Source organism: Petromyzon marinus, chromosome 11 (genome assembly GCF_048934315.1).
Source record: "Petromyzon marinus isolate PM22_M1 ecotype Great Lakes invasive population chromosome 11, UKy_Petmar_22M1.pri1.0, whole genome shotgun sequence".
Lineage (NCBI taxonomy): Eukaryota > Metazoa > Chordata > Hyperoartia > Petromyzontiformes > Petromyzontidae > Petromyzon > Petromyzon marinus.
The window spans coordinates 12955781-12982933 of NC_133677.1; the positions used below are offsets into that span (position 1 = coordinate 12955781).

Consider the following 27153-nt stretch of genomic DNA (forward strand, 5'->3'; position numbering starts at 1 on the left):
ATTTACTTAATTTTGACAATAAACAGATCACCGTCCTAATTTCAGGTTTTTTTTTTTCATCAGGTCTGGACTTACCTGCACACGTCAGCAACCCACATTAACCAACATGGTGAAGCATGGTTGAACAAACGAGATTAATTACGCAGCGTCAAGAGCACGGTATGTTTTCTTTGCGGAAAATGTTATGGGCTTTTCAACAACATATATCCCTTGCAGCTACATTTGGTCAAGCGTGGCGAGACTACATTAGAAGAGTGCTGCCGATCTGATCTACAAAGTGCAATTGTAGAAGGTGCTCAGTGGTACAAGGCGTTCTTTAAAGAGGCTGCCGACCCACTACAGCAAAGCAACGATACAGCTACAGCTGCATCACGGACGGCATCTGTTTCTGCAAGACACATTTTAACAAGGCAGCCAACCACAGCGGCACACAATGTTTCTGCCACTACTGTGGCAGTTCTTCACAAGTTGCCTAAATGTTTATCACCGAGTCCTGAGTGCCCGGTGAACCCTAACTATAAACATGCCTTGACTTACAGACATTTGAATGAATCTTCCTGCACGCATTTCAAATATTCCTACATAATACAATACTGCATGTAGATTCGTCTGGCTACATCTGAGGATAGCTTACATACAGTGGAAGGCCTCTTATCTGCAGGTCTGGGATAATCTGATTCTTTCTGTTACCGAATGGGTGATATTTCCAATTATCTGTGACACCTGTATATAAGAAGATAACATATGAAAGTCAGCCAACCAATTCCAGTCCAGACAGATTGGCTGACAAAGATGAAGAAAGATGGAAATGACAATTGATTACAGTGCCGCTTTTGTTTTTGTCATAATCTCCAGTCTCCGTTAGGAATTCCCAGCAGGAATTGCCGAGGGAAAGAAGTCAGCTGGCAGGACAGCATGGGACGTTTTTATCTTGGTACGGTTTGGATCTTCAGTAAGTTGCTTTTGGCTGTTGGTAGCCTTAAGCAATTATAATTAAGCGTAAGAACTATAAACACGCTCTGGTGCACGATGAAAACGTGTGGTGACCCACAGTTCTTAAACACACTGGTTGAAGGTCATCATTTTGTATCTATTTTTTAATCTAATTAGGAGTATAAGTGTTACTATTTTTTTTTATTCAGACGTGTGTTTAGCACGAGTATGTGCTGGCTGCCTGGCTAATAGCTTCCCTCAGGTCACCATTGTGTGGCAATGCGTCGCAAAAGACTTTCCTTTTTGCTGGAGCCTAAAATGCGATATTTTCTTTATAATCATAAGCTTGTTAAAATTATACGAAAGTAATTAAGCATTTTACACGTCACAATGAGAGGTCAAGAGCTTCCATTTAAAATAAACCTCATTTTTTGTAAATAATGCATGAACGAAGGACACTGGGATGGGGAGATGCACAGAATACAAACGAATAAATACCACCTCCCCATGGGGAGAAAAAATATAAGATGCATAATCTTATTTGACACTTTGCAACTTCCTTATTTATTTCCAGACACACACAGGATGAGGATTAAACTGAGAAAAAAAAACTGTTAGATTTGTAATACAGGTTTGCCAGCGCTAAACGAGCAAAACATGTTCCGCGAAAATTGCTCGTTCAAGCGAAAACTCGTTAAACGATCATCGCTGTCCCATTGACTCCCATGTTAAAAGCCGAGTTAGGTTTCAAAACACAAAATTTATACACTCTTGAACAACTTTTTTCACGTAACAAATATAAATTACAATAAAAAAAAGAGGACTAAAATGTGAAACGTCACACTTACCGCACATGAAGAACCACAGTGCTTGCAGGTGCCGCCTGTCCTCGGCGATATGGAAAAGGATGCTCTTAAAGCGAGACGCGTCCCGATACTGCAGGCTTCCTCAACTACACAAACCACGTATCCCGTACAGCTCTGTTGCCCGGGTGCTACGATGAACCCGAAACCTGGCACGCCCAGTTCACGTAACTGATAAATTGGTTTCTGTGGTTTTGGTTCTGCCCACTCCGAGGACGGCACGAGTAGCTTTGCGAGCGACGGCACGTACAACCCAGCGAGGCTCCGCGGTGAGCAGCCTCACACGCTCAGCCGGCTGCACATTTCCAGGAACCACGAGCATATGGCGCACAGCAACTAGAGCGATGAAGTTTAATTTGCGGGATTTAAACAAATGAAACGTTTCTGTGAAAATCTAGCGCATAGGAGACACAGCAACTGTAATTAAAGCATTTCCCACCCTTGGTGAATAATTTGAGCTACCAATTTCCATCATGCATGTCAATTGGAAGGAATCGGCGACAGGAAAGACATTCTTAACAAATGCAATAGGAGGGAAACTGCTCCCTATTCAGTTTATTAAAACATTTACGTTCTAATAGGTGAAAGCTATGAAACTATCAATGTGGAAAGTTACTTACTACAATTCCACACTGAATGTAGAGATAATTAGGTTTTGTACCTTGGTAAAAAAGACTTGTTTTTCTCATCCATGCCGTTGCCCACTGGTCCAATGTTATTCTTAACATTTAGCAATTCCCTTTGTGCCATGGAACGTACTGTAGATATAACTTTGGGGGCAGGCACCCAGTGCCCACCCCTGCCATCATCACACTTCCCCACCCTCTATCCATAAGCCTCACGACTCAGCAGCAAAGCCCCCACGCATGGTAGAGGGACACACAAAATAACTTAACACCATCTTTCCACGGACACAACCGAGGTTATGTGAAGAGGGGGGGGGAGGAGAAGTCTTGACACTGAACAGAACACGAGCAGTGAAGACTCCTCCACGTGAAAGTGTAAGAACACTGAAAAGCAGATAAGGACACGAACTGAATCAACACGTGTCAGTTACTCATTCATCAATAAATCAAACCTTGAAAAAAACCGTTCCCAGTTATTACCAAGAGTAGCCAATCACAGGAAGAATGGACGGGGTACAAGTGGGCAGCAGGCATGGACTAGACAAACAAGTTCTTACCAACGTAGTACAAAACCTTATTTTCTCTACGTACCATGCCGCCACCCACTGGTTCAACGTTATTCGAAACATTGAGCAATCATACGAAAGCCGGTACCTGTTGGAGGTAAGATCACGCCCAAATACAGCAGCAGACAAAACGGCTCTCGCAAAGGAGGTGTCCTGCGAAGCCAAGGCGTCCACAGTCTGTAACATGTCTGACAAACATGCACGGCTACTTCCAAGTCGACGCCTTACAAATGATTTTAACGGGGCACATTGGATACCCTGGTCCATGATGTCGCCACCGCTCTGGTGGAATGGGTCGTCAATCCCACTGGGGGTCTCAACCTTTATTGCCAAGTGTAGGGCAGTGCCTAATGCACTACTTATCCACATGGAAATTCAGATATTTTGAGGCAACATATCGCCCCCCCACCCACCCCGTTTCCCCTGTGTGTGTCCCCATACAGGACAAACAGCTGTTGTGATCTTCGCCAGCCCGCTGTTCACTGGAGCTCGAACTTCAAAAAGCCCTCACCACATCCAAGGTGTGGAGAGAGCCCGTTGTCTGTCCAAAGCAAATGGAGCTGGATACAATGTCAGAAAATGGAGCTCTCGCTGCAAGTGGAAGCTTAAGGCCACCTCGACCAAAAACTGCGGAAGAATCCTCAGCGCAACCTTATCCGACTCAAAGTCTAACGAAGGGGGTATGAACCAACAAGGCCTGCAAGTTCACACACCCTTCTGACCGATATGGCTGACAAAAAATACTTTTTTAAAGGTTAGAAACCTTTTTGTTTCTAACCAATCTAAGGTCGCAGTGAGCCACCGACGCTGGCCGTCTAGGCCTCTGCAGAGCCATGGCTTTCAGGAACCCACCAGGACTCCAAGAATGTGTTCGTGAACGGAAGAAATAGCACAAAGGCATACCTTTATGGATCCCGTCGACCCGCCACTCTCAAAATCCGCCTGGAGATGAGTGGTGAGAGCGAGTAACTCGCACGGCAGGGGATCTTGGACTCGTTTTGACATGCCGGCAGGAGATCGCCCTCCAGTGACTGCTGTTAACCTTGCCAATGAAGGGTCTCCATTGATTTCAAGAGGACGCTCTGCACCTGGGTCTGAAAAGCCCAGATTCACCAACCTCATCCTTTGAATGGCATGTGGACGGGCATCGTTGCCTTGGCACAGTAGATCCTCTTGAACCGGGAGAAGCCACGACGGACCCATTCTCAGTTGCAGAATATCCGAGATCCAGTGCTGCCTGGCCCAACATGGGGCAATCAGCAGCACCCTCGGCAGGACGGACCAAGGAGGGAACGCGTACAGGTCTCACCCAGTCCAGGGGATCGTTAACGTATCTGTCGCGACGGGACGCTAGACGGTGAGAACCCGTGCAGAACCATGGAAACTGACGAATGGTCTCCGACACAGAGAGGTCCATGGTGAACGGCCCGAACCGACGTCGGACCTGTTTAAACAACTCAAGTTGTTGGATCCCATTCCACCGTCCCCCCCCGGATCGAGCCACCCTCGACTTAATCGCGTCCGCAACCACGTCGTCTGCCCCTGCCAGATGACGTTCCTTTAGGGATAGGTGTTGCAACTCCACCCAGCACGAGGTTCCAAGCCTCCGCGGTGACCGTGGACTCTGTGCACACACGCTGGCGTTTTCCCGTCTTTGGGTGTCATGTAACGCGACCCCTTTTGTCGGCAACAGCAACGTGCCGCGCGCTTCACGAGACTTGCCCCCTGCTCAAACCAGTGGGTGGCGTGCATGGTACGTAGATAATCGTCTGCATGCCGATTTTTTTGTATTGTCTGCATTTTTTTATTGTCTGCATATTAACTTTGCACCTTCGATGAGCACAGCCAGCCACTTACGGTGTGAAAGAAGTGCCACGTACATTGTAAACACTATATGATTGCGTCTATGGGACCCTTTTTGCCTGTTCTTTTTTTCCTTATCTTGATACTGGCTAAAAAGGTCCCGTAGATAGAACTGCTCCACCCGAGCTATTAATGCCTTGGAACTTGCATTGCCTTCGTACTGTTCGCATTTTGGCGTTCTCTGGTCCGACACTGGCGAGACAAGGCCATGAAGAAGGCCGTCTCTGGTGTAGGCCAATCAGTTTCAAAGACAATGTACATATATTATCAGAGCATATTTGTTTGCATGTTTTTGCCACAAGTACGTGTGGTTAATGCAGACATGATGGCTTGCAATAAGTGTCTATTTGGTGTTTGAACATCTTACCACCTGTATTCTTGCCAGAAATGGTAAAGCCTATTCTTTTGTTCGTATATAATTGCATTTCAACGTAACTTATTCTATTCCATTTCGATCTTGTCATGAGCAAAATGAACTGAAATACACACAGCACACCAGGTGAGACTTAACGCCCAATGCACCGTTGGGATGAAGAAGCGCAGGAAATGAGGCTTTTGTTTGTTTGTAGAGGTGACAGACATTACACTTCCAGAATATTTGGGAATTAAAACGATTGGGCTATGATGTACCAAAAACATATATTTTCCCAATGCTGCACATTCATTACATATTATGAATGTCATGGGAATGCAAACAAATGCATCAAACACAGCGAAAGATTACGAATTTGGAGATTAAAGATCCGCGCTAACATTTGTTCACATGAAATGCAACAGTAGTATTATTTATCTTTGAATTTAATACACAAATGATGAAAGATGCAATATAATCTGGATAAACGTGTCGCTTTCAACTCTTGAGCATAGCTTTAGGCACGTCAAATGCTTCATGCACCAATCATTAAAGTGTTAAACAACATACCGCTGGCTCGCCACAGTTGTATAAATTCTCATGAGAATTACCAGCTATGACATCCGTGCATGTGCTCTATAGGTGTGGCTGTTAAATCAATCGCGAAGGCGTTCAACTTGTGTTGAAGCGAGCGTGCGCACATGACTGGCGAGGGAATTAGGATGCTTGTACACAATGTCTCGTGAGATATGCTCTTAAAATAACTTGAGGACAATCAAATAAACAAAATACTTTAACCCTGGCGATAGGTCATACGGCATCATTATGCAGTAATACCGTGGCGAGCCGGACTTCATCAAGCAGGATTTAACATTGTCGCACCAGGTCGGCTAATCAAAAGAAACATCTAAAATGTAAATGAAAAGCAAAACGTTGTAAAAATAGCAGAATGTATGTATATATACACTTTGGATTGTTCCGCAATATATCGTACGTAACAAAACCCACTATCCAGACGGGAGGAATCGCGTGCATCATGAAGAACCAACAACCTGTCCCAACAGCAGAGGTCACTGGCTTTGACCGCCATCCAAGACAGCTGACAACACTCAGACTCCACACGGAGGGACAGGGCATGGTAGGGGGGGGGCATGATGCAGTGGGCCCCCCGGCTTCATGAGCGGACGACGAGGGATGTGACCTCCAAGTGCGACTGTGGCCCCCAAGTCCCGGAGCGTGGAACTTATCATATCGACCGGCCCTGCACTGAGACAGGTTGCGGGAGGTGCTTCATTTCCCCGGTCAGCATCTAAGGAAGCCACCGAGTCCCATTGTAAGATTCTCCCTTCGTATGAAAGATAACAAAATGAACTCGAATGCATAAGAATGTGTAGAATGCATAAAACATGCCCTGTATTTAAAGTGTATTACATTTTCTTTGGTTCTTTCGGTAGTCACGTAGAATGATAATAAAATAATAAATTGATAAAATAAAATAACACAATAATATTCTCACGACGTTTCGGCCACAACACAAGCGGCCTTCATCAGGTGAAGGGGGCGAGACTGTCTGGTAGGACAGCGCTGTCCTACCAGACAGAAACGTCGTGAGAATATTATTGTGTTATTTTATCAATTTATTATTTTATTATCATTCTACGTGACTTTACCGAAAGAACCAAAGAAGATGAATCATTGCAGTCACGAAAGCTTTAAATCGAAATGTATTACATTTGCTTATGGAGGATGGTGGGTGAGAGGAGGGCAATTGGGGAGGGGGAGGAGAGCCACCAACTGGGGGTATGACTACAGCACTGTCCAGCACACAAACCGTGTCTACATTGTCTGCATGCTAACACACGTGCTAATGTACGTTAATATTACATATACACCCACATACTCTATAGAGTAGGACACGTGTATGTGTAATAAACACCTACACAAGTACTATATATGTGTGTATTCCTGCTGATTTTAGAGTGGTTTTCATTGAAAATTGTTGGCCCATCGGACTTTCCAGCTCGGTGGACGAGGACTCACCCCATTAATCCAGCTCGCCAGAGAGTTTGTACTTTCCGCATGGAGACCCAATCCTGGGCGAGGCCCTCTCCAGTCCACACGGGTCGTGTGGGTTTTATAGCAATACCGCGGGTTTGTTAATAAGGCAGGCAAGTGCAGTCGTTGGGAGCATAGCAGCATTATGGCACAGCAATGGATTTCCCTGCACTGCCATCTACTGACAAACTAGTCCTGCAGTAAGTAGCTTACAACACCTCTTTTAAGCATGACGGTCGCAAATATCCAAGCACTATCCAGGCTCAAGATCCTGCTTAACTTACGAGAGCCGACAAGATCGGGTGTAATCTGGGTGACCTGGTCAAAGGTGCCCGTATGTAAGGAGCAGTTTTTCACATCTTCAATATGCTTGAAATTTTTTTTTCAATTTGGCATAAGGGTGAAACAAAACTATCATGTATGAGATCAAGTTCATACAACTCTGGGCGCCACGGTGGCTAGGAGATGTTAACAACCTCGCCTGGTATACAGGAGGTCGTGGGTTCGATCCTGACCCCGACGCCTGCTGCTGCTGTATATTTAGAGTTTGCATGTTCTCACCAACGTCGCGTGGATTTTTCTCCAGGTCCACCGGGTTTTCCCTCCACATTTAGAAAAATGCTATCAGAGTATTTGGCTGCAATAAATTTCCACGTGATAATTCACTTCGTTGAGCTATCGTTTGCGGCCAGGACGCTTCTGAAAGAGAGCCATATAACTCAGTTGGGCTTACTTATGTAAACTAAAAAAGTTTAGTTTATAGTTTTAGATGGCCCACTTTGTAAAGTGCCCAGATATCCGTGGGAACTAAACTCTAAAATACTGTACACGTTAACTCGTTCAGCACAATGAATACTGGACTATCCAGTCACCTGTTGAGGAAATGCAAAGTGAAGGAAAGACGTGAGCTTTTCACGACATAATGAAATTCCAAAACACAACAACAAAAACGAGGGAGAGACGTCAAAGATGAAAAAGAAAAATGGTGAGATGCGTTCTCAAGTGTGAGAGCATGTTTTAGAACAGCAGTAAGGGTTTCAAGTAGTCATTGTGAAATTATGAAAAGCATAAAATGACCACAGAGGAAGCAAACACATGGTAACGTCAAAAATGTTTGCATTTAAGGAACTAGACAGGGCTATAGCTTAACGAATAAAAGGGTCGTTTTATTGGAATCTATAGAGGCCGATGCACCTACAAAAGCAGCACAACCTATCCGATGATGACAGGGAAGTTGCCAACATCACAAGCGCACGGCCGGAGGAGGGGGGGAAGAGCTCAATGACAACTTGAAGCCAAAAAGGGTATGGTGGAATCAGAATAAGAATCTTTATTTATCCTGGATAAATCCGATGAGCTATGTATGAATCTTTTTTTTCACAGATGTCCAGTAGGGACGGGTCAGAAAATTACAACAACAAACAATTGAACACGTAGGCTTTCGCAACCAATATTATCCATATTAAAGGTTTTTTTTGGGTTAGATCGTGTAAATGTGTCGCGTTAAACCCGCCACCACCCGACATGGCCAATGAGTACAAAAACGATAGAAAAAGTATAGGAAAACAAATCACTAAAAATAAGTAAACTAAAACGAAACTGTTTATTATACCAGGTAAAGGCCACAGCTCTTACCTTCTTTTTCACAAGCGACCTGGCCACAAATGATAGCTCAACGAAATGGTCCATCAGGGAGAACGCAATTAATTGCAACACCCAAACGGTAGAAAGATGAATCGCCTCGTAATTTACTTTTCAAAAGTAAAAAAACTTATCCATAGCCGCTGTCTCAATAAACACACCACAAAAAGGAAAAACGGAGCAGATTCACACACAGACGAGCCAATTCCCTTCCTTTAACACATCAGCTGCTCACAAACATCACAGGCCAATTATGAAGAAATATATTCTGCCGTCTCACACACAATCCGTCAACTAAATAATTGAAAAAAAAACACATTAAACATGTGCGTATTATTACACCCACCACAGCCGCCTCGTTTTAATTTAAAGTTGTTTGGACCGAGCAACAATGAAGTCGTCATCAAATTTCTCATAAACCAACCAGAGCCATAAATGGGAAAATTTTACATACCACCAAGGCAATCCCGTAAAGATGCACAAATGCCTTTTTTTGCACCAAAAAACCTTGATAAAGTTAAACTGCGATTGGAGAAAACGTCACACGTAAGTACCAGGGGACTATACAATCACATTCAAAGCTAAAGATAAAAAAAACGATTTTGAAAACCAAAGATATACGTGTAACCTAACAACTGCAGACAATTGTCCTATATAGACAATAAGTGGGTACAAAATGGTCTGCTACTTTCTGAGGACCAGAAAGCTTTAAAATCTCAACACAAATTAGCACATGCAAGACAGGCATCTCCTCCTCGTCCAGATCAAACTGTTGAGGAATACACGCTTTGTGAGCCCTCGTGCGAACTTGCATAAACTACAACTGGGGTGTGGAAGCCTTCCATACCAAGGGGCTAAAAAACAGGGACTCTTCCAAAAACAGCCCAGACAAATAGTCGATCACACCCATCAAGCAAAGTGACAATTGTAATCAACGACTTGTTTTTGTGGTGGATTAAAATTGTAGCCCACAAAATCGTTCTGGCGGCGGCCCTGACATCTTACCTCCTGAAGGCAGGAAACCCCTTACAAGCCACTCCTCCAAGCATTGCGGAATCCCCTTGACATCACCTCCCATCGAGCTCACGTGGGAAGAGAGACTTTATTTTTCCAGCTATTAACACGCTTTCCGATCGAGTAATCGAACAGAGAAATCAGGAGTAATTGATTACTTAAATAATTAGATAGCCTCAGTCAAACTTCATTGCACCTTTGGTGAGCCGTAAATTTAGTTGACATGGAACTTTAATCGCACGAGGAATGTATGCATTGACTGTAAATTAATAACTACTTGAAAGACAAGAGATGACTCGGCTTGCTAAAATTATACAGCGATGTTGCCAGGTCTAAAGTATTGCCCTTTAGTACCCGATTCCCACTGCAAAGCTGTTTGCAGTGACGGATTAATATTGTTTGTTTCAAAGCGGTAGAACCTGTGGCGAAGGGGGCAATGTGAAATTAAGTCGAAGGCTGGATTCCCTCCGCCTTGAACTCCAAAATGGTTGGCGGTGCCACAAACGAAGAATTGAAAGACGATGCAATGACCACCCCAAAATACTCCATATGCACACGCATACGTTGGTATTAAAGGCCTCGCAGTGGTGTGTGCACTTTAATAAGTAATCACTGTTCGCAAAGGTGCAACAGGAAATGTAAAAACAGAGTAGGGGCGAGCCCAGTTTTGCCTGGGCTGCCTTGACAAAAGCATGCAGCAGTAACCAGGGGCCCAGGCAAAGAAAATGCGTGCAAAATCCGCCAGGCAGCGATTGTCGTAGGATCCGATATTGCGTACATCTAAACGCAGAGTATTATTGCGTTTTACTAGCGATATTGTGATGCTGGGGCGCACGCGGTAGGGATTGCGTCATCACTCGCATTACACCAATCAGCTGCCAGGGAGACGATCCCCACGCAACATGGCCATCCTGAAGTCCTTATGCAACATGGCCACCGGGTTTTCTTTTTACGTAATTTGTTCAAGTGTGTGAGAGTGAATGTATACAACTGTTACTTCGCATGGGAATGTCTGTGTTTGCATGTATTTATGTATCGATCATGTGCCTTAATAGGTGCTTGCTAACGGTCTGTGAAGAGCGGGATTTGTTGTATTTATGAGCGTCTGTTTGGGGGGAGCATTTGTACGCGATTTTGTACACGTGTTTGTGTGTGTTTGGGAGTGTGGCTATGTCGCGTGTTTCTGTATGTGTATTTGTGATTGTGTCTGTGTGGGGAGCGGTAGTGTGATGGTTAGCGCGCTGCGCACAAACCGGGCGAACTGAGTTCGATTCCCGCTCACGTGCCAACACCAGTGACGATTATCCAAACCGGTCCTGGACCTATCCTAGGTCGACCCAGCCTCAAATTAGTACCTGGTGCAGTATGTAAACATCGTCACTGGGGAGACAAGGGTGGTCGGGCGTGGTGCGGGCTACCCACCCCCTCGTGTGCCGGCCTTCAGAGGTGTTCGCAAACAGCACTTGCCCCTACAGTCTGTTAAGGCTATGGGGGGGAGGGTCTTTGTGTTTTTGAGAGGACAAGTGTATTAATGCGGTCTTAAGGTTGGTTTTGACCACCCATAAGTTCTCGGAACTTACGTGATTTCCCGTATGGAATCACAGTTAGGACAAGTCTTAGTTTACACAATTTTTAGATTTTTTTATTTGCTACTCAGGCCCCCCCAGACACGCCCGGCTGCCTGTGCTCGTTTAAAACATTCTTCATTCGGCCAAATTAGACCAGCTCATCTCGTTTTCTGGTAAGGTAATATTTTTTTACATTGCAAAATTAGATCTCTAAGCCGAAATACCATCATACCGGCGGTGATGCTGCTACGGCGTAATGGTAAGAACATTGTACTGTACTTGCATCCCCCCCCAGGTCGCCAGTTCGATTTGACCTCCCGGTGTGGCAATTTAAAACAATGGGCAAGTTTTTTTTTAAAACACACGCGCCTCTACCCGCCAGCAGTAGAAATGGGTATATCAGTGAGAGGACTCGCAGGTCTTGTGTGGCAGGGCACTGGCAGGTCGCGTGTGGCAGGGGTAAAGTATATATATACTGTAACTCTCAAGTCGAACTCGCATGGAAGTGAAGGCCAACACTCTGGAGGGAGGGTCTCTCTCTCTAGCAGACTTCCTTCCAACGGAGGCCCTTTTGCAAACAGTGGCGTGAGCAAGAAATTGCAGGGCTTAACCTCTGCTTTTCGATTTAAAGCTTTCGTGACTGCAAGGATTCATCTTCTTTGGTTCTTTCGGTAAAGTCACCACCACGTAGAATGAGAATAAGCGCTGTCCTCCAGAACAGTCTCGTCCCTTCACCTGATGAAGGCCGCTTGTGTTGTGGCCGAAACGTCGTGAGAATTTTATTGTTGAATTTTATTAATTTATTATTTTATTCTCATTCTACGTGACTTTACCGAAAGAACCAAATAAGATTAACCTCTACTTGTTTTTACTTACCTACCGACCACCATACAGTCACCTGACTCTGGGAAATGTTATCTCGAGAGTACACTTTAAGTCAGACAGCACTTCAATAGAAATTATCGGATGGATGTCAAAATCGAACCGCCCACTCGATGGGAGAGTGGGGCTAGTCGCGAGCCTCTCTGACAGTAACGTTTTAATTTATTTTATTTTTACACGACTGTGTATATCACAAAAAAATATCTTGTACGGAATAAAAAAAAACCCCATGAATTTGTAACAAAGATGGAGATCATATTAAACCCAATGTTCGTGCATTTTCAGGTTTCAGGACCCCATGGCCACAGGCATTTTAACGTAATCTTTGTTACACTGTACATACCAGGGCTGACACCGTACAAAAAATGTAGACAACCCAAAACCAACACAGCACCAAATAAATCCATAAAGTAATAATTGTAATAAAATCACATTTTTCTCCGATAGATTTTTCTTTTGGCCCGCCAGAACATCTTTTTTTTTAAAGTGGTAGCTCACGCGTGAAAAATCCATAGCAAGTGAGGAACTGCAGGAGACCCGATTTAAATTTAGGAGTGCGGCCATGATGTGCTGTCTGCCAGCTCTTGTTCCGCGTGCGTTTTGTGTGCAATGAGATGATCGATCATTCTCAAGCAGCCTCAGCGTATGCAGCAGCAGCACAATTCAGTGGCATGCCACGCTGATTAGGCGTTATAGACAGTATTAACAAATTACAATGTCGCTGAAATGGGTGCGCAAATAACATTTAACGATTAATGCTTTTAAAGACTAGGATTGCTGCCATGGTTTAATCGTGAGCACATGGGACTTGCTATCCAAGTCGCCCGGTTTTTAATTGATGGCACTTAAAAATGTGGAAGAGGATTAAGCCCCCTCCACCTCTGTCCACCCAGCAGTATACATGGGTAACGCCAGTCGATCGGCAGGTCATGTGTATGTGTGGTGGGTTAAGTGTGACTACTCTCATCTCTTCCAACATGTCTAGCCATTGTAAAAGATGAGTCTAACGACCATCAAGAGCAGCTCTCCAGAGCTCTCCCCATATGTTCCTGTTTTGTCTTAACAATAATACATAGCTGCCTACTCGCACACAATTGTTACACGCTCTGTAAAGGCCACTCACTTTGATGCTCTGAAACATTGCCAGCCAAAGGTCGCATTTTACAATCTACTGCTTGAATAGCCAGCGTGCCAAACTCTGCTACCAAGTGATGCCACATGCTAATTCACCTGAGTAAAGTTATAATTGATCAGTGGAAGCACTTTCAATCCATTTCAAAACCTATGTTTCATCACACGCAAGTTTAATTAGCATTTTGCTGGCACACTCGTGCACAAAACATGGCACGGAATGGCCGTGTGTGTCACATCAGGCATCAAGAGCCAGCCAGCCAGCCGCCTTCATCCCCCCTCATGCGGATGTACAGCCGCGCGAGGTGCTGGTGCTCGTTTGAGGGCTGGTTTTACCTGCGGGCGATGCAGGCCTGGGTTATACACCAACTTTTACCGGCATGTACTGTAACAAATGGCATCTGCCCCACTGTTAAAAATGTGTCTGTTAATCCCCCCCACCCTCTCTCTCCCATGCCAGGGACTGCAAAGACAAAGACCCCCGCGTGTTGCCTGAACAGACTGTTGGGTACAAGTGCAGTTAGCGAGCACCTATGAAGGCCGGCACGGCAAACGAGGGTGGGTGGCCAGCACCACGCCCGCCCGCCTTTGTCTCCCGAGTGGCGACGTTTACTAACACCAGCTACTCATCTGAGGCCGAGTCGACCTAGGGGAGGCGCAGGACCGGTTGAGATAATCGTCACCGGTGTTGGCCGTGAGCTAACCGCGCTACACCACCGCTCCCCACTTGCCAAGGGGACTGCACCTCCTGACTCCTCGCTCGAGTGTGTACACACCGCAAGCCAACAACAAGCACATGGGCGTTTGCTCGCACACACGCTAAAACCACCGGGCTTCTCACAAGCGAAACACACGAAAAGCTACACGGGGGGACGATTCCTGAACGCGCAGCTAAGCATCTCGATGGCAAGTCACCGGTGCCAACAGGAACGCATTGAGAGGTTTGCCGTCTCAACACCCAACAGGAACGCATTGAGAGGTTTACCGTCTCAACACCCAGCAGGAACACATTGAGAGGTTTGCCGTCTCAACACCCAACAGGAACACATTGAGAGGTTTACCGTCTCAACACCCAACAGGAACACATTGAGAGGTTTACCGTCTCAACACCCTACAGGAACACATTGAGAGGTTTGCCGTCTCAACACCCAACAGGAACGCATTGAGAGGTTTGCCGTCTCAACACCCAACAGGAACACATTGAGAGGTTTGCCGTCTCAACACCCAACAGAAACACATTGAGAGGTTTACCGTCTCAACACCCAACAGGAACACATTGAGAGGTTTGCCGTCTCAATACCCAACAGGAACACATTGAGAGGTTTGCCGTCTCAACACCCAACAGGAACGCATTTGGAGGTTTACCGTCTCAACACCCAACAGGAACACATTGAGAGGTTTACCGTCTCAACACCCAACAGGAACACATTGAGAGGTTTGCCGTCTCAATACCCAACAGGAACACATTGAGAGGTTTGCCGTCTCAACACCCAACAGGAACGCATTTGGAGGTTTACCGTCTCAACACCCAGCAGGAACGCATTGAGAGGTTTACCGTCTCAACACCCAGCAGGAACACATTGAGAGGTTTACCGTCTCAACACCCAGCAGGAACACATTGAGAGGTTTACCGTCTCAACACCCAACAGGAACGCATTGAGAGGTTTGCCGTCTCAACACCCAACAGGAACACATTGAGAGGTTTACCGTCTCAACACCCAACAGGAACGCATTGAGAGGTTTGCCGTCTCAACACCCAGCAGCACGGCCGCAGCGAGCAGAGGGGGGGAGTCTGGACAGATAACATTTGCACGGTTTCCTGCTACTGCTTCCCAGGGGCAAGCGATTCACTCCCGAGGCCGACCAACCAGTCTGCACACAATAGCTGTGTGTGTGTGTGCGTGCACACAACAGCACGCACGGTCCCCACCCTAAATACTTGCACCTGTGTACAGTACGGCCACAGACTGCACACGTCACAAAGTACACCAAGACCTCTCTCGTGTCCAAACGCGAGATGCGGATCGAGTAACTTTCGTCCGCCGACAGTTCACGACGCCGCTAAACAATGCCGCGAGCTTCCTCTTCAAGACGATCGCTTCCAACAGCCGCACCGGATCTTTCATACAATTTGGCGTGGATCTTTTGCTCGGTGTGTGTGCGTGTGTCCGCGTTGACAGGGCTACACAGGACCCCTCGTGAAGAACCCTCGACGCGAACAGCACGGCAAACAAACGTCTAAATTCTCACACGCACGCACCACGTATCGCCTTCACAGACTGTAGGGGGGCCAAGTGATGTTAGCGAGTCGCACATACGAAGGCCGGCACGGCACACGAGCGGGTGGCCAGCACCACGCCCGACCGCCTTTGTCTCTCCCTCACCAGGTACTCATTTAAGGCTGAGTCGACCTAGGGGAGGCCCAGTACGAATCCGGGTCGCAGCGCTCGCTAACCGCTACACCACCGCTCCCCCACGGACACAAATACAGCCACGCACACACTCGTGCAACAAAATCGCATACAAACACTCTTCCCTCACACAGACACTCATAAACATACACACAGACACTACCGCTGACCAACTATTACACACAGGGCAGACGCGCGTCACACACACAGACACCCGTCACACACACAGACACGTGTCACACACACAGACACCCGTCAAACACAGACACACAGACACGCGTCACACACAGACACACACACGTGTCACAGACACACACACACAGACACGCGTCACACAGACACCCGACACACAGACACGCGTCACACAGACACCCGACACACAGACAAGCGACACACAGACACGCGACACAGACACGCGTCACACAGACACGCGTCACACACACAGACACACACACGCGTCACACAGACACGCGACACAGACACGCGGACACACAGACACGCGTCACAGACACACACACGCGTCACACAGACACACACACGCGTCACACACACAGACACGCTCACACACAGACACGCTCACACACACAGACACACACAGACACACACACACAGACACGCGTCACACACACAGACACACAGAGACACGCGTCACACACACAGACACACACACAGACACACACACAGACAGACACACACACAGAGACGCGTCACACAGACACACACAGACACGCAAAAGCGAGCGCGCTGCGGAGGGAACGCGAGCGAGCGAACGAGACAGAGAGAAAGAGCGATGGGAGAGGGAAAGAGAGGAGGTGAGAGATGAAGAGGTGAGAGATGAAGAGGAGATGAAGAGGTGAGAGATGAAGAGAGAGAGGGGTTACCTACTTGGTCGCTTCGACATTCCCCCAACAAGGCTTCAAATATCCCCCCCCCCACACAGGAGGTGTTCACACGCCGGCGTTCAAGACGCAGCTCCAGCGGGGGCCACGGAGTTTAGTTTCACGGCTGGGCTGGAGGATGATGATGAGGATGATGATGATGAGGAGGAGTTAGCGGCTCGCTACACTGAGCCCGGCCATTTTGTGCGGAACAGGAAGCGGGGAGTTTGTTGAGAGCCCCCCCCGACCCCCGCCCCCCCCCACGCCCCCCCCCCACCACCCCGCCCCCCGTGGGTGGAAGGCGAAAGAAATACCCCGAGAGGCTCGCCAATGACATCGGTGACACACACAGAGACACACACACACACAGAGACACACACACAGACACACACACAGAGACACACACACAGACACACAGAGACACACACACAGAGACACACACAGAGACACACACAGACACACACAGACACACACAGAGACACACACACAGACACACACACAGACACACACACAGACACACACACACAGAGACACACACACACACACAGAGACACACAGAGACACACACAGACACAAAGACACAGAGAGACACACACAGAGACACAGAGACAGAGAGACATCGTCGCCTGCCGCCGCGTAGACGTGACAACAGACTGCCGGGGCAAGTGCTGTCGGCGAAGCAGCACCTACACAGTCCTTCGGTTCTCTCGGTAAAAGTCACGGCGGTAGAAACAAAGTACAATTACATCACGACGTTTCGGGCGTAACACAAGCGGCCGTCTATCAGGCGGGACAACCACAGCAAGTGTCTGTTATGGGGGAAGAGTGTCTTTTTGCCCACTTGGTGATTTAATTTATTTTTCTACCTACGTGACTTTACCGAAAGAACCAAAGAATATGGATTCCTGCAGTAGTCACGAAAGCTTCGAATCAAGATTGCGAGCAGTATTTCTTTCTCGCCCTCCGCGTTCCAAGTGGCTCGCTGCACATCTTAATGAAGCTGCTATGTTTCAAACAAAAGACGGCACACTTTTGTAGCGTATTCTTGTAACGCACACGGCAAAAAGAGGAGCTCGCTGATGGCACGTGACGACAGAAGAGGCAGTCTACAAAGACAGATTCTCCCCCCCTCCCCCCGTATAGCCTCAACAGACTGTTGGGGCAAGTGCTGTTAGCGAGCACCTATCAAGGCCGGCACGGCACACGAGGGGGTGGGTGTGGCCAACACCACGCTAGACCGCCTTTGTCTCCCTAATGGTGATGGTTTACACAACGCACCGGGTACACATTTGAGGCTGAGTCAACCTAGGGAAGGCCCAGCAGCGGTTCTGATAATCGTCACCGGTGTTGGTGGCCGTGAACGGGAATCGAACTCGGGTCGCCGGGTTCGTAGCGCAGCGTAGCGCTAACCACTACACTCACCAACGTACATACACACACATACCGCTACACCCCTGGTGTGTGTATGTGTAACCAACATACACACACATCACTACACCCCTGGTGTGTGTGTAACCAACACACACACACACACCGCTACACCCCTGGTGTGTGTGTAACCAACATACACACACACACCGCTACACCCCTGGTGTGTGTATGTTGGTTACACACACACCAGGGGTGTAGCGGTGTGTGTGTATGTTGGTTACACACAGACCAGGGGTGTAGCGATGTGTGTGTGTTGGTTACACACACCAGGGGTGTAGCGATGTGTGTATGTTGGTTACACACACACCAGGGGTGTAGCCAACATACACACACACTGCTACACCCCTGGTGTGTGTGTAACCAACATACACATACATCGCTACACCCCTGGTGTGTGTGTAACCAACATACACACACACACATTGCTACACCCCTGGTGTGTGTTGAACATACACACACCGCTACACCCCTGGTGTATGTGTGTAACCAACATATACACACACACACCGCTACACCCCTGGTGTATGTGTGTAACCAACATATACACACACACACACCGCTACACCCCTGGTATGTGTGTAACCAACATACACACACACCGCTACACCCCTGGTGTGTGTGTAACCAACATACACACACACACCGCTACACCCCTGGTGTATGTGTAACCAACATACACACACACCGCTACAACCCCTGGTGTGTGTGTAACCAACATACACACACACCGCTACACCTCTGGTGTATGTGTGTAACCAACATACACACACACACCGCTACACCCCTGGTGTATGTGTAACCAACATACACACACACCGCTACACCCCTGGTATGTGTGTAACCAACATACACACACACCGCTACACCTCTGGTGTATGTGTGTAACCAACGTACACACACACACATCGCTACACCCCTGGTGTGTGTTGAACACACACACCAATGCCTCCTGGAGCCTCCCCTACAGAGTAAATGGCGTTTTCCACACTTTTAAATTATTTCTTTCTCACCCTCGCGTTCCAAGTCCTAATTAAGCTGCGACGTTTTGTGCCCCATTGTTTTAATTTAGACGAAATCTAGGGTTATGTGCTGTAACAATGCTAAAAACATTCTGTGCGTGTTTCAATACCACTGCCGAGTAAAAACTTTGTTAAAGTGTATCCCATAATGAATCTCTAAATGTATGGGGTTTATTTTTTTACACGGGAGGGTAGTGTATGCTCAAAATGCGGTTGGTTCAATAAGCCGATTAGAAAACTTGTCATCAGATTAATGAGTGGCTTGGACAAACATTTGTGTTTTACGAAAGACACCAATCACGAGCTGCCTTGTCCAAAAAAGCACCGCTCTCCACCATTCCGTCAAGTTACGTGTCCACTAATGGGCAAGAACAAACGCAAACAAAGTGTTAGAATATTGTCCTCATTAGCGCGCCACAAAACCCACGGACACCCTTTGACGCGGACACACAACTCCCAGAAGACGGGAACGCAACCGATTGAAGGAACGGCACACGACCGCCGTAGTTACCCCAGCGGCAGATGCTGGCAAAGTTCCAGTCCACACGTCTGTGCAGTTTCGTTCTCAGCGCAACGTGAAAAAGAAACCACCACGCCATTTTAGTCTCGCCTAAGCATTCCATTTGTATGGAGCGGCGGGCATGCGGTGAATTCATTCGCTTTGTTCGCGGCAACAGAGTGGGGGGGGGGGGAGGTGGTTGTAAATCTCACGGTGGGTCTTCACTCAACTCTTTTAAACAAAACAAACTTTTACTTTACCAGGTATAAAGCCCCACCGAGCGACGTAGCTCTTTTTTCAGAAGCGACCTGGCCATCACAAATGGTAGCTCAACGAAGTGGCTTATCGCGTGGAAATATATAGCAGCCGAATACTCTAAAACGCGTGTTTCGAAACGTGGGAGGGAAAATCCACGCAATCCGGAGAAAAATCCACGCGACCACGGGGGGAGGAGCGACGCGTAGACTCCAAATATACAGCAGGCGCCAGGGACGTTCACTACCTCGCCTCGTATACAGGAGATCGAACGCACGATCTCCTGTATACGACGCGGGGTAGTGAACGTCTCGCCACCGTGGCACCCCATTAAGTCGGCGTAAAGGTTGGTCCAGCGATACCCGAAGTGAAATGGCCATTCACACTACATTGAAACAGTTGAGGATCTTCTCAAAAGCCACAAGGTACTTTTGAGAAAAAGTCACACCACGTGCAACAGTGCAGGTGAGCCGGATCAGGAATAAACACCGACCAATGTTTTTCATATCTTTTTTTTATCTGCCCATGAATTATGTTCAGACAGGTGATATCTATCGGCCGTGGTTTGTATGAAATATCCCACCCATTACAGTTTTGTCCAAATAGTACTCCAGTACATTGTACGCTACGCAAGCTAAACGTACACTTTATTAATGTTTCATAACATTGTACAAAATTGTATCCCACCTTAGGTTATTTCAGGGAGCCATGTAGTCCAGTGCTAAATTAATAAAGTTAAGATCTAATCAACGATGTTGACTAATCGTGTCTAGCCAGTATCACAATAAACAACTATAGTCACAGTACAGTCTGGGTTTAGCACATGTCAACATGATTTTACCCAGAAGAGCCTCGCTGAATCACAACAATTTAGAGGAGGGTCCTGCATCGGAATGTCTGGTCAATACAAATAATTTTTGTTCGGCTTTCATGTGGGAGGAAACCCAAGCACCCAGAGAAAACTCATGTGTAGGAGGGCGTGATACAAAACCCTGTCATCTCCTGGCCACCTGCTAGCCCCGTTCCTACAACAAACTGGTAAGGGCCAGTACTAAAACTAGAAACTTTGTTTTTAATTTAACAGACTGAGCTATATACATAGCTAGTTTTCAGAAGCAACCTGGCCACAAATGATAGCTCAACAAAGTGGATTATCACGTGGAAATGTATAGCAGCCAAATACTCTAAGCGCATCCTGATTTGATGTGTGGAGGGAAAAAAAACAGAGGACCTGGAGGAAAAACACGCAGCCGTGGGGAGAACACGCAAACTACAAATATACAGGCGTCGGGGTTGAACCCAAGACCTCCTGCATACCAGACAAGGGAGTTAACATCTTGCCACCATGTTGCCAGACCCAACTCAGCTGAGCTTCCACGGTCGGCTAAGCTTGGGAACATTTAGGGTTATTTGGTTATAGCAATCTAATACTACCTTCCCCAACATTTCATCAGTAAAGATCAATCTATGGCTGGATGAAGACCTCCCCAAGTGTTTCTATATAGACGTCGTGTCGTCGCTGGATGTCACCATGCTGTGGGTGTAGTACCGGCCAGCCAGCGCTGCATAATAGCGCTGGATGGCACCACGCTGTAAGTGCAGTGCCGGCCCTACAGGACGGGGTGTGTGGGTGCCGACCCAAGGATAAGGTTGCGTGAGGCCATGGCACTCTGGTTGACCCGGGAGGACACGTGACCGGTTAAGTTGAAAGAGGGGGCCCCCCCAAGAGGGGGCTAGGGGGGGGTCACGTGATTGGGACCCAGATCCTTCCCGACGATTCTGGAAGGTGGACGTGGCCAAGGACGGAGCCGGCCACGCCACAGAGAATGTAACAGAGAATACAAGCCGGGTCCCGAGAGGGACCGGGGTTGTTCATCCCGGGAAAGAAACCCTTCGTCTACGATCTCCGTTCAACAAGTCTTCCAGCACGTGGACCCGGGCAGATGTTGTAGCGCCGGGTCCGTGGTAACAGTTACTAGTGTAGTTAGCCGGGTGGTCACCACCTGGCTAACTACACCAGTCACGTGGTAACTAGTGTAGTTAGCCGGGAGGTCACCACCTGGCTAACTACACCAGTCACGTGGTAACAGTTACTAGTGTAGTTAGCCGGGTGGTCACCGCCTGGCTAACTACACCAGTCACGTGGTAACTAGTGTAGTTAGCCGGGAGGTCACCACCCGGGGTTGTTATTCTGTTAAGGGGAAGTTACCCCGGTGTGCTGGAACTGAATACATGTGTTGCCTCCAAAGTCTACGTCTGCAACTCAGTTGAACCCATTACATATAGAAAAACTATACAGGCCAATAACGTCATAAGTGTCACTGATCCAGAGAAACCCTCAAGAATATTTCAGGAGGGTCCTGTATTGTGCAGGAAAAAGCTCACCAGGGCCATGTCAGAAAGAACAGGTTTCCGTAATAACAATTTGTAGTCATTCAAGATGATGGACTGTCACTGCCTGGAGAAAAGCGACAAATGGGGTTTAAAAGCTTAATTCTCTCTTGCTCTGTATAGAACTGCTACAAATTTACAAACAAACAAGCAGACAATACATCTTCATATATCCATGTCTGCACATTTAAAAAAATAATAATTTCTCACACAACCCATCAGCCGCACGGTCTTCTGGGAATGCATCATTGAAACAGCGTTGATGTAAGAACACGCAAACACACCAACGTGTATTCTCACCAACGTGGTGAACATTTAAGACTGACACTGGAGTTTCCGTGCCTTGAATCAATGCTGCTGAACTTATGCACCTGCATGTGGAGTTTGGTTTAAGTTAATTTCATTTCTTACATGGATGATACCGTTTCTGACTAGCCCCTACTAGACATGTGAAAAAGAGCTTCATAGCACGTCGGATTTCTCCAGGACAAATAGTCTGATTCTAAGCCAGTTTTCCTGGCTATTTTACAAGGGAGTTCCGTGGTGCATGATCACAGTAGAAACATCAAAACAAAGACAAAAACAAACATGAATATCGCAGAGAACGCACACGCGGGTCATTAATGAATGTTGCATAACTAACGAGGTATTTAACGGTCGTGAATGAAACACTCGACAATATAAAACCCAGTGCAAGTATAGAACACGAGAGCAAGAGGCACCAGAAAAAGTTAGGTGCAAGTAAGCTGCATTTTGGCCTAACAGGGTAGTGAACATAGGGGGCAGTGAAGGAAGGGAATCAAACTGCATGAGCAGAAAGAGTATTTCAGAAACGTGCAGCAGCAACACGCAAGTACTTTTTTTTCTCTCTCTCGGGGTGCGAGACATGGCCAGATATTTTTAGTCGGGAAATCATCGAAACACAAATTACGCACGGGCACGTAAGTACAACTACTTTGTTTCATCAAACCCTCAGTGTATTTATTAACATTGTAAAAAGAAAATTACGAATGAGAACCGAAGGGGCGAAAGGCTGCAGTAAAGGATAAGAACCACTGGTTTAAGAGGACCTTGAGGATGAAGACAGCTCAGTGGTGGTCTCTGAATATCCATATCCAAGGTGGGGGGGGGGGAGAGATTTGAGTGAATGTACATGTTTTAATGATTGAGTCCTGGAAGAGGTGTCAACTGCACAACGGAGAATGGAATGGTAGAGTGGAATGATTTGGTTTAAGGTAGATGGTGTCACAATAATCAAACGTGGACAGGATGGTGGCTGCAACTATAATCAGACGGAGTCGAGGTGGAATACTGCATGTTTCTGTATAGAAATCTAATTTAGGTTTTAATCTTGTTGGCCATATGGTCAATGAGGGTCTTGTCAGACCAAATGACACGTGCGGTTGATGGGTTGTGAAAGAAATACTTTCATTATTTATGTGCAAAGACAGATTAGACGTATTGCCTGCTTTTACTTTAATTATATTCGTCACAATTACAATCATTATCGTTTGGTGTTATGTACGATGAGGACATCGACCACACACATTCATGTGGGGAGGCGCTCGCAAGAGAAAATAATTTAAAAGGCCCCCCCCTGACACGAACCACACACGACGCTCCCATGCAAAATGGGAAATCCCCTAACTCTCTGACCAGTAAACTGACTGAATACCGGTTCAAGCCAGTACTCATGACAATGCTGTAGGGGCAAGCAGAGGGCAATGCAGCAAACGCCACTGTCTCAACCCCCACTGTACTTTTAAACGCCCATGTCCAATGCCCTCTCTCCACCTTCACCGACCTGTGCCAACGAGCGTGAAGTATGGTCAATCCAGCCCATACGGCTCGCACACGAACGCTTGTGGCGGTGCTATTGGCGAGTGCACCACTGTTAACTCTTGCACGTTATTTTCATGCTTGCCAACTTACGAAAAGCAAAATGTGGCTCGACTTTCACCTACCGACAATTACAAGCTGTGCACAAGAGTAGTTTTTTTTCCTTCAATTAACAGGCCAATTTGCACAAAGGAAAAATGCAAGAGCAAATTGTATTAAGTTTCAGTGTTTAAAAAGAACAGCGCGTTTAAAAGCAGAGGAACTCACTCTGAGATCTCGATCCTCAACAGGGAATCTGGGAAAATCAGTCAATTAAATCAACAGTGCTAGAAATGCACCCTGAATGTACTATCCATAACATTTAATACGAGTGTGTAGGCCTTATGCCACTACCAGGATGGGCCAGTACCATTGGGATGCATTTTAACCAAGGTCTGCGCATTCTGCCAATACACTTAAAATACAGTTTACCACATCGATGAAGTAAAATTGATGAACCGCATAGACATAAGCATGAACAAAGCCTACATTTTGGAGACAATATTAAAAGCATGAACAATTAAGTTTGTAATTCATCAGGAGAGCATAAACTTGGATTCACGTCATCCTTCACCTCAGGTCTTAATATGGGGATTTTTTTTTTTACTTTTGCTTCAGCAAATTTTTTGCAAATTTGATTCAGGGTATGACGATCCTTCTCGTGTGGCTGAACGTAGAAAAAAACATCTAAAATAAATGTAGATATTTAGGTCCAGTTTGTTGAGCCAATTGATGGCACCTGTAGAGACATTTGCCAAACATGAATGGCAGAGTAAAGTAATTTAATGCAAGGCCTAATTCACAGCACAGCCATCCTGCTTAACGAGCAAGATATTCCGCAAAAAATGGTCGTTAGGCAAAAGTTCGTCAAACAAACTTCGCTGCTTTCCCATTGACTTCTTCCATGTTAAACGCCGAGTTATGTTTCAGACCCAAAATGTTCCACTCTTGAACAACTTTTTTTTCCCGTATGAAATACAAATTGCAATTTAAAAATAAAGAAATAACACGTAAAATGTAACACTTACCACACATGAAGAACCACAGTGCTTGCAGATTCCTGTTCTCAGTGTCTTCATTTAATTAGCGCCGCAGCCCCCGCCCAAAACCCACCCCATACCCCTCCCCACATCACCCCCCCCCACCCACAACAGTGCCACCATGAGGCCCCTCCCTCATACGCGCGCAGCTGTTTACCAGCTGCGCGCCGCGGTGCGCCTCCTGCCGCCACGAAACGCATTCGATCAATGGGTCTCCTCCGCTCGTTACGCGAACATTTGCTTGTATTGCGAAAAGATTGCTCTAAATTCAAGTCGCCCGTTATGGCGAATTCTCGCAGAAAGGACGCTCGTGAAGACAGACACGCATGCAATTAAGTGCCATTTTGCGATAATGCCACAGCAGAAATTTCTGGGCAATGGCCAAGGATCCAAACCAGCAGCTTGGTTGGATGCACATTTATTTTCAAGATAGTACTGAGTGACATGTAAATATGCAGATTAAAGTAAAATGGACACGAGCTGTCCATTTGTATTACCTTCCTTAGGCTTTGTGAATCTCTTTTGGGAAAACGCTTTCATAAGAAAGCGGTAAGGATAAGGATGATTAAATGCCTCGGCAACTCAAAGTGCATTCCATCACACATTTCATCCCAACCGTTTCAATGTCCTGCAGCAGTCTGAAGAAGGGCACACCCAATGACAGCTGACCGTTTGCGGCACAAGGTGTATAGGCTTCACCGGCCTGCGAATGGGCATTAGACTGCTGTCAGTAGTGGGTGCTTCAGCATTTCCCACTCAAGTAAGTTGCGAGCATTTATAAAATATAAGTCACTGGATTTTTTTTACGTCCGCTGCGAAGCAGACGGTGCTTACAGTTAATACTCGTGCACAAATAACCAAGTCGGCCTGGACTCGAACCATGACCCTCCACAACTAGTGGCAAAAGAGCTGCCACTCGACCATGTGACTGACCCATAATGGCTGGTATAGACCACTGTGGTTAATTAAATAATAATAAAATCACACAAATTAATTAAATAAAAACATCTGTTCCGCATACCAAAAACATTGGAAATACAATGAAATACATTACTCCAACATTATTATGCAAACAGCGGGCGCAAACATTTGTCCCATCAGGAATTGAACATTCCCGCATTGGTAATAGACACAAGGCAACATTACCAAACTTACTCGCTTGCAAATGCTTTCGAGCAATGGCAGCAATCCTGATTGGCCACCCAACAATCCCTCCCAAGCCAAAGCAAATGGCACTACACTGAACAATACTGCAATGATCAGCGAGTACAGCTTCAACCCAAAGCAAAAAAAACACAGACACACAACTCGGCACTTGGCAGGCTTCCAAAATGTTCACAACAGGCACTGAGAGCAAAATAGGGAGTCATACAAGAAGCCACTAGTTTGGAGCACTGCCAATTAAAACATCAGCCAATGGGTTCACGAGCCATTCATTGAATGGCTGCGCCCGCAACATTTACTAAGTAATTGTTTAAGGGACTGCCTGAATTAAGAGGTGGACTAATAATTGTGCAAGCATCACGGACTACTGAGCTGTGCATGAAACGCGGGGAGACAATCGCCGGCCCGTAACCAACCACGCGCGTGCCCTCGGTCGACAACTCTGACGCTGCCGCTGCCACCGCTGCCACCACACCGTGTTGCAGTGTCATTTTTTTTAAGCCAATAAAGTGAGAAAAAAAACGTCCCGGTCATGGGTACAAATAATGGAAAAAAAAACTGAACACTCTATTTCCTGCGGCCTTAAAAGGAAAAGTATACAATTGGCAACGTTTCGGGCCAGTGGTATTTATTCGCAGCACAGTGTGCCGTGGGTGCATCCGTTACTCATTTTAACACGCACAATTGGGGCAA

The 27153-nt window shown here is 46.7% G+C and overlaps 1 protein-coding gene across 8 annotated transcripts in view; it reads right to left on the reverse strand.

Annotated features, from left to right (window-relative positions):
* The window catches only part of LOC116941202 (nucleolysin TIAR-like), a 104569-nt gene that overhangs the window by 33898 nt on the left and 43518 nt on the right, over positions 1-27153 (reverse strand). The window contains exon 1 of one of the 8 annotated variants that reach the window (XM_032951983.2): positions 16791-17002. The exons of 6 other annotated variants lie outside the window; for them this stretch is intronic. In XM_032951983.2, the coding sequence (XP_032807874.1) occupies positions 16791-16806 (16 nt within the window). In that variant the 5' untranslated portion in view covers positions 16807-17002. Of the gene's footprint in view, positions 1-1781; positions 3402-16790; positions 17003-27153 lie in introns of those variants that run through there. One more of the 8 variants, XM_076066388.1, reaches the window with a different exon arrangement.